This window comes from Hemitrygon akajei, chromosome 5, assembly GCF_048418815.1.
Source record: "Hemitrygon akajei chromosome 5, sHemAka1.3, whole genome shotgun sequence".
In the NCBI taxonomy this organism is placed as follows: Eukaryota; Metazoa; Chordata; class Chondrichthyes; order Myliobatiformes; family Dasyatidae; genus Hemitrygon; species Hemitrygon akajei.
Genome location: NC_133128.1, coordinates 190,308,839 through 190,326,220, shown reverse-complemented (window position 1 = coordinate 190,326,220; position 17,382 = coordinate 190,308,839). Strand labels below are relative to the sequence as shown.

The following is a 17,382-nucleotide window of genomic DNA, read 5'->3' as shown; positions in this document are numbered from 1 at the left end:
CATCAGGTTGGAGGCTACCCAGCCAGTATATAAGGTGTTGTTCCTCCAACCTGAGTTTGGATTCATTTTGACAATAGAGGAGGCCATGGATAGACATATCAGAATGGGAATGGGACATGGAATTAAAATGTGTGGCCACTGGGAGATCTTGCTTTTTCTGGCGGACCGAGCGTAGGTGTTCAGTGAAACGGTCTCCCAGTCTGCGTCGGGTCTCACCAATATATAAAAGGCCACACCGGGAGCACTGGATACAGTATATCACACCAGCCGACTCACAGGTGAAGTGTCGCCTCACCTGGAAGGACTGTCTGGGGCCCTGAATGGTGGTGAGGGAGGAAGTGTAAGGGCAGGTGTAGCACTTGTTCTGTTTACAAGGTTAAGTACCAGGAGGGAGATCAATGGGAAAGGATAGGGGGGGACGAGTGGACAAGGGAGTCGTGTAGGGAGCGATCCCTGTGAAAAGCAGAAGGGGGGGTGAGGGAAAAATGTGCTTGGTAGTGGGATCCCATTGGAGGTGGCGGAAGTTACAGAGAATTATACGTTGGACCTGGAGGCTGGTGTGGTGGTAGGTAAGGACAAGGGGAACCCTATCCTGAGTGAGATGGCGGGTGGATGGGGTGGAGGGCAGATGTGCGGGAAATGGGAGAGATGCGTTTGAGAGCAGAGTTGATGGTGGATGAAGGGAAGCCCCTTTGTTTAAAAAAGGAAGACATCTCCTTTGTCCTGGAATGAAAAGCCTCATCCTGAGAGCAGATGTGGTGGAGACGGAGGAATTGTGAGAAGGGGATAGCATTTTTGCAAGAGAGAGGGTGGGAAATGGAATAGTCCAGGTAGCTGTGAGAGTCTGTAGGCTTATAGTAGATATCAGTAGTTAGGCCGTCTCCAGAGATGGAGACAGAAAGATCAAGAAAGGGGAGGGAGGTGTCGGAAATGGACCAGGTAAATTTGAGGGCAGGGTGAAAGTTGGAGGCAAAGTTAATGAAATCAATGAGCTCAGCATGCGTGCAGGAGGCAGCGCCAATGCAGTCGTCAATGTAGCGAAGGAAAAGAGGGGGATGGATACCCATATAGGCTTGGAACATGGACTGTTCCACAAAGCCAACAAAAAGGCAGGCATAACTGGGACCCATACGGGTGCCCATGGCTACACCCTTGGTTTGGAGGAAGTGGGAGGAGCCAAAGGAGAAATTATTGAGAGTAAGAACCAATTCTGCCAGATGGAGGAGAGTGGTGGTAGAGGGAATTGGTTAGGTCTGGAATCCAAAAAGAAGCGAAGAGCTTTGAGACCGTCCGGGTGGGGGATGGAGGTATATAGGGACTGGACGTCCATGGTGAAAATAAGACGGTGGGGGCCAGGGAACTTAAAATCATTGAAAAAATTCAAAGCATGAGAAGTGTCACGAACATAGGTGGGAAGAGATTGAACAAGGGGGGATAAGACAGTGTCAAGGTATGCAGAAATGAGTTCGGTGGGGCAGGAGCAAGCTGAGACAATAAGTCTACCTGGACAGGCAGGTTTGTGGATCTTGGGTAGGAGGTAGAAACGGGAAGTGCGGGGTGTGGGAACTATGAGGTTGGTGGCAGTGGATGGAAGATCCCCAGAGCTGATAAGGTTGGTGATGGTATAGGAGACAATGGCCTGGTGCTCCTTAGTGGGGTCATGATCAAGGGATAAATAAGAGGAGGTATCAGAGAGTTGTTGCTGTGCCTTGGCCAGGTAGAGGTCAGTACATCAGACAACAATGGCTCCCCCCTTATCAGCAGGTTTTATAGTGAGGTTGGGATTGGTGCGGCGGGAGGGGAGAGCAGAGCGTTCGGAAGGAGTGAGGTTGGAATTGGAACAGGGTGTGGTGAAGTCGAGACAGTTGATGTCCCGTCAGCAATTAGCAATAAAGAGATCCAGAGCTGGCAGAAGACCAGAGCGGGGTGTCCATGAAGAGGAGGAGGGTTGAAGACGGGAGAAGGGGTCATCGGTGGGGGTAGGAGAGTCCTTGTCAAAGAAGTAAGCTCGGAGACGGAGACGGCAGAAGAAGAGTTCAGTGTCATGGTGTACGCGGAACTCACTGAGGTGTGGGCGAAGGGGGACAAAGCTGAGGCCCTTACTGAGGACAGAGCACTCTGCCTCAGAGAGTTGAAGGTCGGAGGGAATGGTAAAGACCCGGCACAGACGAGAGATGGGATCGGAGGGGTGAGGGAGGCTGGTAGTGTCAGTGGAGAGGGAAGGGGTGGGGTGAGAGGAAGATGGAGCCTCTGAGGGCCCGGGAGCTGACGATGGGATCTGAGGGAGAGGGGATTGCATAGTGGTGGTGGGGGAAGGGGAGACGGGAGTCACAGTCGCAGCACGATACCCTTGCTTTCCAATCACATTACACCAACCTACCCCACCACCTCTCCTCTCCAGCTTCCAAGGCAATTTCCCAAGTGTCATCAGTGGCCTGAAACTCATTTAGATCAAATACCACAATTGCCATACCAATCTACAAGAGTAGGTTTGAAGCTGGGTATTCTGTGAGAAATTACACACTCTGAATCCTAACGTATTTGTACTGTTCCGTACCCCGTAACTGGGTTTACAGACCAGCAGAAATAGAAGAATCCGTTGGAGTCTGGTGGTACTGAAACTAAAGGTGTTTATTAGTAAAACTACACAATACAGTATCAAAAATGCAAATATACATATAAAACAGGTTAGCAACAATAAACCTATAAGTGTAGGAATAATAATCAACAATAATAAACAAGCTCTATCAATGTCTAGGGGTAAATGAATTGTCACTGAAGAATATAAAGTTCAGTTCAGTTCATGTGTGCTGAGGTAGTTGTGGTTGTGTTGCAATCGTTGGAGAGAGAGAGAGAGCGAGAGAGAGAGAGAGAGAGAGAGAGAGAGCGAGCAAGATGTAACAGCTGCAGCAGGCAAACCTTCCGTTGTCTTCTTATTCCGCCGTACCGTTGTGGTCATTCGGTTATGACCCCTCCGTCCTCGGCTAGACCGTTCTTCCGTGGTGGACTCGTCACTCTGGCATGAGTGGACACACACACAAGTCCCCACCAGCCCTGCCGTCACACTGTGAGCTTTGTTGACCGATCTCCTGATTTGGTCCTCGAAGCCCCCACCTTTCTGTGGGTTCCCAACACTCAGTCAGTGTCCACTGGTGTGTCTGAGGGTGTCTCCCCACACCTGTCTTTTATCCCCACTGACGGGGTATCAGCCATCCATCAACTTAAAATGACCATGTCCATCAAACTAGGCCACTCCTGCTGTCCCCTCAGGAATGTTAAAGAGCAAAGTAACGTCCTTGTAGCGAAAGGTAAACAATCCAGGAAGAAGCCATAATACATAAATCAAATGTCTCTCTCTTTTTCTCTTATCTGTAGCAGATGTCCCTGCCTCTGTGCTTCATCTCTCTCTCTCATTAGCAGCATAGCAATAGCAATAGTTCATAGTTCTTAAAGGGGGGGAGTGGTTAACTCTGCACCCCATTTCCATCAGGTCTGTTCAGCACTCATAACAGTACAAGGCATAAACAATGAACATGATGGAATATTTTACCCTTACTTAGATAAGTACAGTGCCAACATCTCTCAAGAGGCTCAACACCACACTAGATGAAGCAGCTGTTGAAACGTTATCATCTGTCCTAAACACTAAATGATCTTCTTTTCCTGTATTGGAGTATTTAATTGCGAGCTAATATGAACAATCTCATTTACCTTTTCAAAACTTCATAAATTAAAATAATTTAGTTATATTATTCAACTAGCCGGAGGTGGTAGTGGGAATATTTATTAAATACACCCAGTGGTGCGTGTCTCAGATACCCTTTGACAACCAAGTCCAGCTCCTGGTCCTCACATGTGGCTTAACTAGTAAGTCCAGCAGAACCATTTCTACTGACAGGTGAAGGGACAAAGGTGGGTTACTGGCACCTTAAAACCAGTCGCTTCAGACAGATGGGGCTAATCAGCCATAGTTGGCAGCTCATCAAGAAGGAAAACTCTGAACTCAAAATTTCACTCACTTGTAGCTATACCATGGAGAAGACTTTAGAAGTAAACCCCAAGGAAAAAATGCAGAGTTCAATGCTGACTGGCAATTCCTGCAATGCCACTTTTGCTAAACTATATCAGTCTCCACTGTTCCTTTGGATTCATCAGCTGCATGGAGAGGAGCTGCCTGCTACATGGATAACAGCTTGCTTTCCACATCTTTTTGCCCTGGCTTGCGTTTCACGTAGACAGTTGGGATGCAACAAGCATGATTGACTATGTCCAACATTGGGCCTCGAGAAAACAAGCAACTTTGTCAGTATTCACCAGTATTCTCCTTCCTCCATGGACACAGGAAACAAATGTAAAGGAGCTTTACCAACTCAAGTGCCCCCCTTCTGCAAACTCTCCCACCTCAAGTCATATATCTTCCTGACTTGGCTGTTACCTTTCCATCATGCACTGCCTCAGCAGGCAGTGGAGGCTAATTCTCTGGATGCTTTCAAAAAAGAGTTAAATCGAGCTCTTAAAGATAGCGGACTCAAGGAAAAAGGCAGGAACGGGGTTCTGATTGTGGATGATTAGCCATCATCACAGTGAATGGCAGTGCTGGCTCAAAGGGCCGAATGGCCTACTCCTGCACCTATTGTCTATTCTCTATTGAAGGTTCTACACTTCATTTTATTTTCAGAGTATGCATCTACAATACAACTCTGATATTTGTCTTCTCCAGATAGCCACAAAATGCAGAGACCATGGGTGTTGATTAAAGAAAAGACATCAACACCCCTATCCCTGCATGAAAAATAATAACTGGGGACAAGGAGATGGCTGATGAACTAAATGAGTATTTCGCGTCAGTCTTCACTGTGAAAGATACTAGCAGTGTGCCTGATGTTGTAGTGTGTGAAGGAAGAGAAGTGGGTGCAGTTACTATTACAAGAGAGAAGATGCTCAAAAAGCTGAAAGACCTAAAGGTACATAAGTCACCCGGACCAGATGAACTGCACCCTAGGGTTCTGAAAGAGGTAGCATTAGAGATTGTGGTGGCATTAGAAATGATCTTTCAAAAATCGTTGGACTCTGACATGGTGCCAGAGGACTGGAAAATTGCAAATGTTACTCCACTCTTAAAGAAGGGATGAAGGCAGCAGAGAGGAAATTATAGACCAGTTAGCCTGACCTCAGTGGTTGGGAAGATGTCAGAGTCAATTGCTAAGGATGAGGTGGGAGTACTTGGTGACACAGGACAAGATAGTACAAAGTCAGCATGGTTTCCTTTAGGGAAATCCTGCCTGACTAACCTGTTGGAATTCTTTAAGAAGATTACAAGTAGGTTAGATAAGGGGGCTGTAGTGGATGTTGTATATCTGGACTTTCAGAATGTCTTTGACAAGGTGCCACACATGAGGCTGCTTACCAAGTTAAGAGCCCATGGTATTACAGGAATGTTACTGATAGAGCAATGTTAGAGCATTGGCTGATTAGTAGGAGGCAGCGAGTGGGAATAGAAGAATCCTTTTCTGGTTGACTGCCAGTGATTAGTGGTATTCCATAGGGGGTCAATGTTGGGACCACTTCTTTTTATGCTGTATATAAATGATTTAGATGATAGGATAGATGGCTTTGTTGCCAAGTTTGCAGATGGTACAAAGATTGGTGGAGGGGCTGGTAGTGTTAAAGAAACAGGTAGGATGCAGAAGGATTTAGACAGATTATGAGAATGGGCAAGAAAGTGGCAAATGAAATACAGTGTTGGAAAATGCATGGTTATGTACAAAGAACAAAGAACAATACAGCACAGTACAGGCCATTTGGCCCACAATGTTGTGCCGACCCTTAAACCCTGCCTCCCGTATAACCCTCAACCTTAAATTCCTCCATATACCTGTCTAGTAGTCTCTTAAATTTCACTACTGTATCTGCCTCCAACACTGACTCGGGCAGTGCATTCCACGCACTAACCACTCCCTGAGTAAAAACCCTTCCTCTAATATCCCCCTTGAACTTTCCTCCCCTTACCTTAAAGCCATGTCCTCTTTTATTGAGCAGTGATGCCCTGGGGTAGAGGCGCTGGCTGTCCACTCTATCTATTCCTCTTAATATCTTGTATATCTCTATCATGTCTCCTCTCATTCTCCTTCTCTCCAGAGGGTAAAGCCCGAGCTCCCTTAATCTCTGATCATAATCCATACTCTCTAAACCAGGCAGCATCCTGGTAAATCTCCTCTGCACCCTTTCCAATGCTTCCACATCCTTCCTATAGTGAGGTGACCAGAACAGTGCTCCAACTGCAGCCTAACCAGAGTTTTATAGAGCCGTATCATTACCCCGCAACTCTTAAACTCTATCCCTCGACTTATGAAAGCTAACACTCCATAAGCATAGTAGAATTAAATGTGCGGATTATTTTCTAAACGGGAAGAAAATCCAGAAATCTGAAATGCAGAGGGACTTGGGAGTCCTTGTGCAGAACACCCTGAAGGTGAACTTGCAGGTTGAGTTGGTGGTGAGGAAGGTAAATGCAATGTTAGCATTCATTTCAAGAGTTCTGGAATACAAGAGCAAGGATGTGATGTTGCTGAGGCTTTATAAGACATTGGCGAGGCCTCAGCTTGAGTTTTATGAACAGTTTTGGGCCCCTCATCTTATAAAAGATGTGCTGGCATTGGAGAAGGTCCAGAGCAGGTTCACAAGGATGATTTCAGGAATGAAAGGGTTATCATATGAGTAACATTTGATGGCTCTGGGTCTGTAGTCACTGGAATTCAGAAGGATTGAGGGGGGGATCTCATTGAAACTTTTCGAATGTTGAAAGGCCTAGACAGAGTATATGTGGAAAGGATGTTCTTCATGGTGGGAAGAGTCTAGGACAAAAGGGCATAGCCTCAGGATAGAGCAGCGCCCTTTATAAACAGAGATGCAGAGAAATTTCTTTAGCTAAAGGGTGGTGAATTTGTTGCCACATGCAGCAGTGGAGGCCAGGTTGTTGAGTGTATTTAAGGCAGAGATTGATAGGGGGGTTCTTGATGGGACATGGTATCAAAGGTTACAGGGAGAAGGCCAGGAACTGGGGTTGAGCAAAGGATCCCCCATAATTTAATGGCAGAGCAGACTCGATGGGCCAGATGGCCTAATTCTGCTCCTATGTCTTATTATCTTATGGAAAAAAGAAAATAGACAGAACTCGCAGACGCCTAAATCCCCACCCCCTCCCCACAGAAAAAACAGCCACAAAATAGAGACAATAGGGAGAGTACAGAGAAGATTTACTAGAATGTTACCTGGGTTTCAGCACCTAAGTTACAGGGAAAGGGAGCGTAGAAGGCTGAAGGGGGACTTGATAGAGGTATTTAAAATTCTGAGGGGGATAGATAGAGTTGACGTGGATAGGCTTTTTCTATTGAGAGTAGGGGAAATTCAAACAAGAGGACATGAGTTAAGAGTTAGGGGGCAAAATTTTAAGGGTAACACGAGGGGGAATTTCTTTACTCAGAGAGTGGTAGCTGTGTGGAATGAGCTTCCAGTAGAAATGGTTAGAGGCAGGTCCGGTATTGTCATTTAAAGTAAAATTGGATAGGTATATGGACAGGAAAGGAATAGAGGGTTATGGGCTGAGTGCGGGCCGGTGGGACTAGGTGAGAGTAAGCGTTCGGCACGGACAAGAAGGGCCGAGTTGGCCTGTTTCCGTGCTGTAATTGTTATATGCTTATATAGTTAATAACAACCCCTGCCCCCTCACTCGTTAATGTTTGGTGTGACACTCCCTAAAAAACTAACTCTGCTCTGAGTGCTCAGATAACCAAGATGTCTTACAAAAGTAAATGCCTTCACAGTTTATATCCCGAAATATTAACATGAATTAAAGAGATTCCTGCTCTGCAGAGGAAATTTCAAAGCGGTGCCGGGGATGATTCGGTGTGGGCTACAATCCGATTATGTCTATTTTTGAATGCGATGAAACTAGATCACGCCAACAATGAAATCGATGTCAAATAACTCAAAAGACACCCGAAACTTCAGATGCAGGATTTTGAAGCAAACACTCATGTGAAATTCCGGTAGTCAAGTCGCGTATGTGCAGGCACTAAGATGGTGGATGTTTCTGACCGTGACCTTACATCGGGATTAAATCAGATTGAATTAACATTGTTGAATTCGATCAAGTACTGAGATTTTGTGTGGAATCCAAAATTGTCCGAATGATTGGATAAATAGTGCATCGTGGTGAATTCTCTGCGGAGTATACATTATGCCGTACTGTGAATTGATCTTTGCTTTCGGGTGCACGTGTAATGGTGGCTTTGGGAGGACATTTGCGCAGCGAGCAGTGTGCGGTCTGTGCACCCCCCGGCACCGCTCCCGGGACGTCCGGGCAGGGTCCGCACGGGGCTCGGGGAGGCTGCGCCCAATCAGAGTCCGCGCTCCCCTTGTACCCGAAGCGGCGTCATCGGAAGGCCAGGCTGGGCGGAGCGACTACAGCGGCGGCGGCAGCAGCAGCAGCAATGGCTCAGGTAACGTGCTCGCTGCAAGGGTCTGCAGTGGGGACGGGGGATTTGAATGTGGGGTGAAATACTCCGAGGGGTCGGTTCGGTCCCGAGGCAAGTCTGGGTTCCGGGACTCAAACCGCGGACCAGCCGCTGTGGGTGGAGTTCTGAATGAGTGAGCGGGGTGACCGCAACCCTTCCCCGATCGCGGCACTCAGCTCCCAGCGCTGGGTACCAGGACGGGAGCCGGCGTTGAACCTGTACCCCGAAATGATGCCGGTTCGCTGGCCGAGTCTGGGCCGCCGCACTCGGCTGAGCACAGGACAGGGCAGGGAGAGGGAAAGTTTGGGTGTTTAATTACAGATTGCAATCTCCAATGTCTGCCTTTGTTCCTGAGATATAAAAAGGGCGAGGCGGTAAAGTGTCCATTGATTGCAGAGGAAGCATGCGGTGCCGGCAGGCGGAAAGGACAATGTACTGAGGCAGATTTGGCATTCCTAGTCGGTTTTGCTAAGGCCAGACGTAACATTTGTGCTGTAAAATAAATTGGAAAGATTGGCAACCTTTTAAGGACATTGACCAACGACCTTGAGACCATTAACTCAGGAAATTACACTGGCGGAAATCCCACCAATTGCCTTGCAACGTGTAAGATGACCGAGAGCCTGGCCTATAATTTGTTGAAATTATCGAGAAAAGTAATTAATTTTCAGAGCTTGTCTGTAGAGATGTAATAACTAGATTTGCTTATTTAATATAATCGCACTATGTTTTCGGTCGATTATTGAAAAATCTTATTACACAACAAGAAAGTTGATGAATGGATGGCCAAGGTGTGTGTCCACTGCTAGCACTGAATGAGTTGTGCTACGTCTGCCAATTGGTTATGATCATTCTGAGTGTAACACATGGATACAAAAAAGTACTGTCTTCAGATCATCTTGAGAGTGAAGGAAAACACTCCTGTTTTGAGGACAGCTGTTTTGAGGACAGGTGGTTGATGAAGGTGAACAGCATTTAATTATTACCTATGTACAACCTGATGTGCCTTTGTGTGGCATCACCAAAGTTGTGTTAATCTTAAAGCAGTTTAATTAAAACCACCTAATCTTTATGTGTATTTAATGTTGAGATAGAGTTGGAACTTTTATGTAGTTGAAGCTTTATAATCAAATATTATGAGATGAAAGCCAAAAATATTATGACTTGCAATGCTTTTCTGGCAATCAGTTAATGGGCTAAAACTTATTAGGATACTAAATTAAAACCTATCAATTTCAGAGAAACACAATGTAGGCACAAAATTTTTTGGAAGCACGGTTCTTTTCTAATAATTCCATGAACAAACATATTGAAATAGATGCCATCTACAAGCCCCTAACAGCCAAAGAAATGTGAGCCAATAGAATTCAAAGGTCACCTGGAGGGGTAGCCAATCAGGACCAAGGCAAGCAAACAGGGTCCTATAGTGAGAACTCCCAGGGAGAAATGACCAGGAACCGTGCATCAACTGGTGATGAAACGTCTGCAAGCTAATGGCCGAGTTCAGCAAACACTACAACATCAAAAGGAACCATCTTCCTGTAATTGATCTTCGATATGCCTGTAGAGAGGTAGATTTGACTTGATTTTAATATGTAGAATGTTCAGCAGCTGAACATCTACAGACAGATGGAAAAGGAATGCTAATTGTATTAGTTTTGGTATGTATGATTGGGAGCAGCAATTTAATATGAGAATTTGCTATGCTTGATGTTAAGGACCAGGAACAGCCAACAGACCTAACCACTAATCACAGCCACACTGGACCAGAATACATGGAACCCAGATCATCCTTTACAGCCAGCTGAGGGCTCGCCAATAGACAATCCCTTAGGAGAACATTGTACTTGACTCGTGAGATCACACTAACACTGTTACAAATTTCATCATCGTGTGCCATATTGTATGACATGGCTGATCATTCTACTGAAGTGGTTTGCCATTGCCGCCTTCTGGGCAGTGTCTGTACAAGATGGGTGACCCCAGCCATTATCAAAACTCTTCAGAGACTGTCTGCCTGGCATCAGTGGTCACATAACCAGGATTTGTAATATTTCTTTATTTGAGATTCAGCACTGAATGGGCCCATCCCACTCTTTGAGCCATGCTGCCCAACAATCCTCCTACTTGATCCTGACCTAATCATGGGACAATTTACAATGACCAAACAACCTACCAACCAACTGTGAGAGTAAGTGTAAGTGGTCACAGGGAGAACATACGAACTCCTTACAGGCAGTGGCGGGAATTGAACCTGGGTTGCCTGTACTGTAAAGCGTTGTGCTAACCACTACACTTCTGTGCCACTTTTATGCTCCAGCTACTGATATGGCCATTCACCACCTGGTCCCATGGCTTCATGTGACCTTGATCTACGGCAGGGGATGGGGGGTGTGCTAAGCAGGTGCTACACTTTGCCTAAGGGTGACTAATAGGCTAACAAAGGGAAAGAATACCTTACACCCCTTTTTGGTAAGGATGTATCTCCACCCTACCATCCAATTTCAAATGTAACATTCACAAAAAGGTTACAGTTGTTGTTAGATCACATTGATACAGTAAATTTGCTGCAGTTTACTATTCCCTTCATTAACCCTGTGTTTATCTGGTGTATAATTGGAACTGGTAGAGTGCACATAACTAAATATCTTGAGCAGGATGACAAATTTTAATCATGTCCCAAGGATGTTTTTGATCTATTCTGATCTTATTTCTTCCATTTTAGGCTGATTTTGAAAAGGCGGCAGAAGAAGTCAAAAATCTCAAAACTAAACCATCTGATGAGGATATGTTGCTCATCTATAGTCTCTACAAACAGGCAACTGTCGGAGATGTGAATACAGGTCAGGTGGTCATCAGACTCAGTACCAATCTGTCTGTCTAGGTACCATATCCGATGTGGATGTTGGTGACCATGGTTTTCCATACAGATCTATCCCTTGTTCTTTGGTTGACTTCCATTTCCTTGATGTGTAGCCACCTGGCTAGGCTTTGGATGTACATAGACCGAGGTCTTCACCTAGGTTTGGTCCCCTTGATCTTTCCAGAGAGTATGAGGTTTTCTAGTTCATCTTTCCACATGGTGTGTCCTAGGAATCTGAGTTGTCTTTCTCTTATTGTTGGTATGAGTGATCTAACTGCTTGGGCTCTTCTGAGAACTCTTTCATCTGATGTGTGTGTGGTCCATGGTATTTTCAACATTCTCCTGTAGAACCATAATTCAGCTGCTTCTAGTCTCTTTTCCATTGCTGGGGAAATGGTCCAGCATCCACTTCCATAAGTCAGACAGAATAAATGTAGCACTGCAGTATTCTGTTTTTAGTGTACATGCTTATCTTTCTGTCTGTTAATATGGTCTTCATTTTCTGGAAGGCTTCTTTCACCATTGCTATTCTGTATTTGATATCTGTGTTGCAGCTGCTATCACTTGTTATTTGGCTGCTAAGATATCTGAATTTGTTGACTTGTTTGATGTTTATCTTGATCACACATTGTGGGATGCTTGTCTTTCTGGAGATGACCATGCTTCCTGTCTTCTTGATATTGATTGAGAGGCCTCTGCGATTACTTTCTGCTGCCACTACAGAAGTTTTGCTTCTGAGTCGGTTGTTAATACGATGTCATCAGCATATCTGATGTTATTTATATTGTGGCCTCCAATTGTTTGTCTTTGATACTTCTCAAGATATTTTCATTATACAGGTTGAATAAGTCGGGTGAAAAGACATAACCCTGCCTGACTCCTCTCATGATATTCACATACTCTCTCACATCTTCTATTCTGATGGATGCTGTCTGGTCCCAGTATAAATTTCTTAAGAAACGTATGTCTTTTCCATCTATATCAAGATCTTGAACCATTTCCAGGAGATCTTGGTGTCTGACAGTGTCAAAAGCTTTTGTATAGGCGATGAAACATAGGTAGATGTCTTTTTGTACCTGGATGGCTCGTTCACAGATCATCCGTAGCATGAAAATTGCATTTCTAGTTCCAGTGTTTTCCACAAAGCTGCATTGTTCTTTACTGATTTCTGGTTTATACAGCGTCTTGCTCTCATCAAGATTACTCTGAGAATAATTTTTGCCACGTGACTCATCAGGCTTGTTGTACGGTGTAACTCACATTCTGTTGCTCCCTCTTTCTTTGGAAGTGTGAGGAACACTGATTTACGTAAATCATCAGGTATACCATGATCATAGAGTTCATTTGCTATTTCTGTTATTTTCTCTATTCCAAAATCTTCTAAGGCCAGTATCATTTCAACAGCAATGTTGTCTGGACCAGTTGCTCTGTTATGTTTTGTTTTACTTATGGCTGTTTGAATTTTCTGATTTTAGAATGATAGATCCTTCAGGAGTCTTCTTTATGTTTGGTTTTTCTCCTCTTTGGTCTTCAAAAAGTTATATATTCTGTCCATCTGTTTGGGATTTCCTCTTTGCTCATAATTAAGTTGCCGTCTTTTGCCTTGATGCATCCACTTGCTGAGCAAGGTAATTTCCCCGTTAGTTCTTTAATCTTACTGTGCATCATCTTTGTTCCAGAGTTATGGGTTTGTAGTATTTCTATCTCTGAGCATTTCTCATTTAGCCATCTGTCTTTAGCTTCTCTGCATTTTCTTTTTATTGTCTTATCAAGTTGATTGTATTCTTCACTGTCTCTGGATTTGATGGTCTGTTTTTGTTGCATCAATTGTATTATATCTTCAGTTATCCATTTCTTCTTACTTTTCCGCTCTTTTTGTGGGATGGTTTCTTTTGTAGCTTCAATCATGGATTCCTTCATTATGTCTCAGGAGGATTTGCCTCCTTCATCCTGCAGCAATTGAAAATGGTTTTCCACCTTGATTGTGTATTCTGTTTTCAGATGAGGGTTGTTTTGTAGTTTATAGTGGGATTGCTGTTCAGTTTTTTTTAATTATTTTATTTTCCCAGAACGTCCAGGCATGTTCGACCTGAAAGGAAAAGCCAAATGGGATGCATGGAGTGCAAAAAAGGGTTCGTATTGTACAGCTAAACAAAAGCCTCCTAGTTAGTATAATTAATAGTGAGTGTAGAGTACATAGAACATCTATCCAACTTCACTAGTTTTTTTTCTAAATTGGATTAACATTACTAATCGGAAACTGAAATTACAATCGCTTAAGAGTAGCTAGTAATATTTAGAACTACCCTGTGTACATAATTAAGTATATCATATGTAAACCAATAATTTAATGTTTTTGTATTAATTTCTGCTGTAATTTCTAGGCTGTCATGGTGGGCAGTCATGAGGGAACCTTTCATTAGAGAGTAGATGGAAGTTACAGCTCAAATTATAACAGGATGTTTGAACCACCTATCTAAGTTGATGAAATCAGAAATGCGTTGGGCCTTTTCATGTGGGGTGGACATATTTTTCTAATTTCCTGGTGATCATGACTGGAGATTCTTGCATTGAGATTCTGATTGTTGATTTAATTCAATAGAACAAGCTCATTTCCATTTGAACTTTTATAATACAATACGTTGCTACTGACATTCTTTTAGATTTGCATTGAAAAGAAGGTTCCATTTATAAAATTAAAACTTAAGACAATAAGATGCAGGAGAATTAGGCCATTTGGCCCAGCGAGTCTGTTCCACCATTTCATCATGGCTGATCCATTTTCCCCCTCACCCCCAGTCTCCTGCCTTCTTCACATATCCCTTCGTGCCCTGACTAGTCAAGAGTCTATCAGCCTCTGCCTTAAATATACGCAATGACTTGGCCTCCACAGCTGCCTGTGGCAGTGAATTACACAGATTCACCACTCTCTGGCTAAAGAAATTCCTCGTCATCTCTGTTACTCGATTTACTAGGCTGTTACCTGGGTTTCAGCACTTAAGTTACAGAGAAAGGTTGAACAAGTTAGGTCTCTATTCATTGGAGCGTAGAAGGTTGAGGGGGGATTTGATCGAGGTATTTAAAATGTTGAGAGGGATAGATAGAGTTGACGTGAATAGGCTGTTTCCATTGAGAGTAGGGGAGATTCAAACGAGAGGACATGATTTGAGAGTTAGGGGGCAAAAGTTTAAGGGAAACACGAGGGGGTATTTCTTTACTCAGAGAGTGATAGCTGTGTGGAATGAGCTTCCTGTAGAAGTAGTAGAGGCCAGTTCAGTTGTGTCATTTAAGGTAAAATTGGATAGGTATATGGACAGGAAAGGAGTGGAGGGTTATGGGCTGAGTGCGGGTAGGTGGGACTAGGTGAGATTAAGAGTTCGGCACGGACTAGGAGGGCCGGAATGGCCTGTTTCCGTGCTGTGATTGTTATATGGTTATATATGGTTATAAAAGAATGCCCCTCTATTCTAAGTCTGTGTCCTCTGGTTGTAGACGTTTCCACCGTAGGAAACAATCTCTCCACATCTACTCTATTGAAGCCTTTCAACATTCAATAGGTTTCAATGAGGTCACCCCTCATTCTTCTGGAATCATTTTCCTGAACCTCCTTGAACCCTCTCTAACATTAGCACAATCTTTCATAGATCAGGGGCCCGAAACTGCTCACAGTACTCCAAGTGAGGCCTCATCAGTAATTTATAAAACAGCAACTTAGCTGTAAATAAATAAGCTATTTTTCATGCATAGAAGGTAATTATTTTAATTCTTTGATTATCCTTTAATAGGTACAACTAAAGAAGATGCAATGAAGAGTTACATAGAAAAAGTTCAAGAGCTGAAAGAAAAACATGGCATGCAATAGTTTGTGGCCTTAATAAAATGGCACATTTCATTTGCAATTGTAGGAAATAAACACGGTTAATTTTTTATCTTCATCTTACTGAGATATTATCTAAACAGAACTGCCTTAATGGTGGTATGATTACCTTAATACGATTACATGTTTCTTCATAATGTTTACTAATGTTTAGCCATACTTGTGAGTTGGAAAACTGGATTTACAATATGCCTTCTAAGAAAAATAAAATCACAACTGGGTTTTAACTATTACTTATTGCTGTCTGTTTTGGCTATGAAATACTTTTAAAAATCACAACTTTACAGGCATTTGAAGTTTTTCGTTTTGCTTCAACAAAATGATTCCCATGCTAATTCAGAGTGTGCAGCTAGACGAGGTGCAGTTCTGTGGCTCCTTAGCCTTTAGAAGTAGTGATTGACCTTTGTGCAAGCAATTTCTAAAAACAGGGAGGAAAGATGTTTAAAATGAACACCAACTTTTGGGAAAGGAATGGGAAGTGAGTTGGTGGGAGTGGTTCAATGAAGGATTTTTTTTTTAGTTTCTCTTCCCTTTACTACCATGACATACTGATTAAATCCATTTTCTGTAGTCATCAGCCCTTCAGGGGCATAGGTCACCAACAGCAGCCCGCCAGAGTCCTCTATCCTGGGCCTGTGTCCTCAGATGTTACCCACCTTCTTGGCCTACTAGGCCAAGCTTCTTCTCTCAGGATGATGTGGAGCTTCTGTTGGCATTTCTGTGACTAGGTTTCTACGGAATAGGGTTGCTAGACCCATGCTCGACTCTCCTGCGGCCAGACTTGGGACATTCCATGGAGGAGTTCTCTCCATTTTAGTACCTTGCAAAAATGGCATGTGTCATGTAATTTTTGACTGTAAAGGATTATTACTTTTTAACCAAAAATATGCAGTGGGTTATCTGAGCTAGCTGTTATCAGATAAATTCGCTTAGAAAAGACATGGAATGGATGGAAAGCCGTTACTGCACAGTCAGATCACGAATTTGTGGTAAAGATATTTGCGTGGGAAAAGTCTAAATATTTTGTGTAAAAGTGACTCATCTTGAACAAAGGAATGAGATCAATACTCAGATCTTTGAAACTTTCAGAGAAAATTCCCCTGTTGCAGTTCAGGGTGTAGGGTGGTCAGATAGTTGGGTAAAATCATTGGCTTGTCTTCCCTTTTACCTTTATGCACTAGTAATTAAAGAGTAACACACTTCAGTACTGGTGAAAGGTCTTGGCCCAAAACAACGACTCTATTCCTTTCCATAGATGTTGCCTGACCTACTGTGTTCCTCCAGCTTTTTGTGTGTTGCTGCTCTGGATTTCCAGCATCTGCAGAATCTTGAGTTTAATGATTTAAGAGGCCTGTATTCCTGAAACAGGCAGACAGTGGAGGAAGATGTGCAAATGAGGCAGAACTGCTTTTACTTTCATCTTAAGGTCATAGAACATGGGAGCAAGGTTCGGCCACTTGGCCCGTCAACTCTGCACCACATTCCATCAACTCTCTCAACCTCATTCTCCCTGTAACCTTTGATGACCTAACAAAGAACCTATCAACCTCTGCTTTAAATATAAGGACTTGGCCTCCACAGCTAACTGTGACAATGAATTCCACAGATTTATTACCCTCTGATTAAGACATCTCCTCATCTCTGTTCTAAACAGATACTCTATTTTGAGGCTGTGCCCTCTAGTCCTAGACTCCCTACTATAGGAAATGCCCTCTCCATATCCACTCTAAGTTTTTCAATATTCAATAAGATTCCTCCCCCCCCCCATTCTTCTAACCTCCAGCAAGTACAGAGCCATCAAACACACCTCCCATATTAACCCTTTCATTCCCTGAATCATTCTCATGAACCCTCAATGCCAACACAGCTCTTTGATAATGGGCCCAAAACTGCTCACAATACTCCGTGTGCTCTGACCAATGCCTTATAAAGTCTCAGCATTACATCATGACTTATGTATTTTAGTCCTCTTGAAATGAGTGCTGACATTACATATGCCTTCAGACATGTCGAGTCACCACAGACTCGACCTTCAAGTTAACCTTTAGCGAATCCTGCTTGATAACTCATAAATCCCTTTGCACATCTGACTTCTGAATTTTCTCCCCGTTTAGAAAATAGTCTAT

The 17,382-nt window shown here is 43.6% G+C and overlaps 1 protein-coding gene across 1 annotated transcript; it reads left to right on the top strand.

Annotated features, from left to right (window-relative positions):
- The first annotated feature begins 8,356 nt into the window (after nt 1-8,356).
- Nucleotides 8,357-15,489, top strand: dbi (diazepam binding inhibitor (GABA receptor modulator, acyl-CoA binding protein)). Its single transcript, XM_073047566.1, has 4 exons — nt 8,357-8,501; nt 11,242-11,359; nt 13,449-13,511; nt 15,165-15,489. The coding sequence occupies exons 1-4, from the start codon at nt 8,493-8,495 to the stop codon at nt 15,239-15,241; spliced, it is 267 nt and encodes an 88-aa protein (XP_072903667.1). The 5' UTR covers nt 8,357-8,492; the 3' UTR covers nt 15,242-15,489.
- The last annotated feature ends 1,893 nt before the right edge of the window (nt 15,490-17,382 follow it).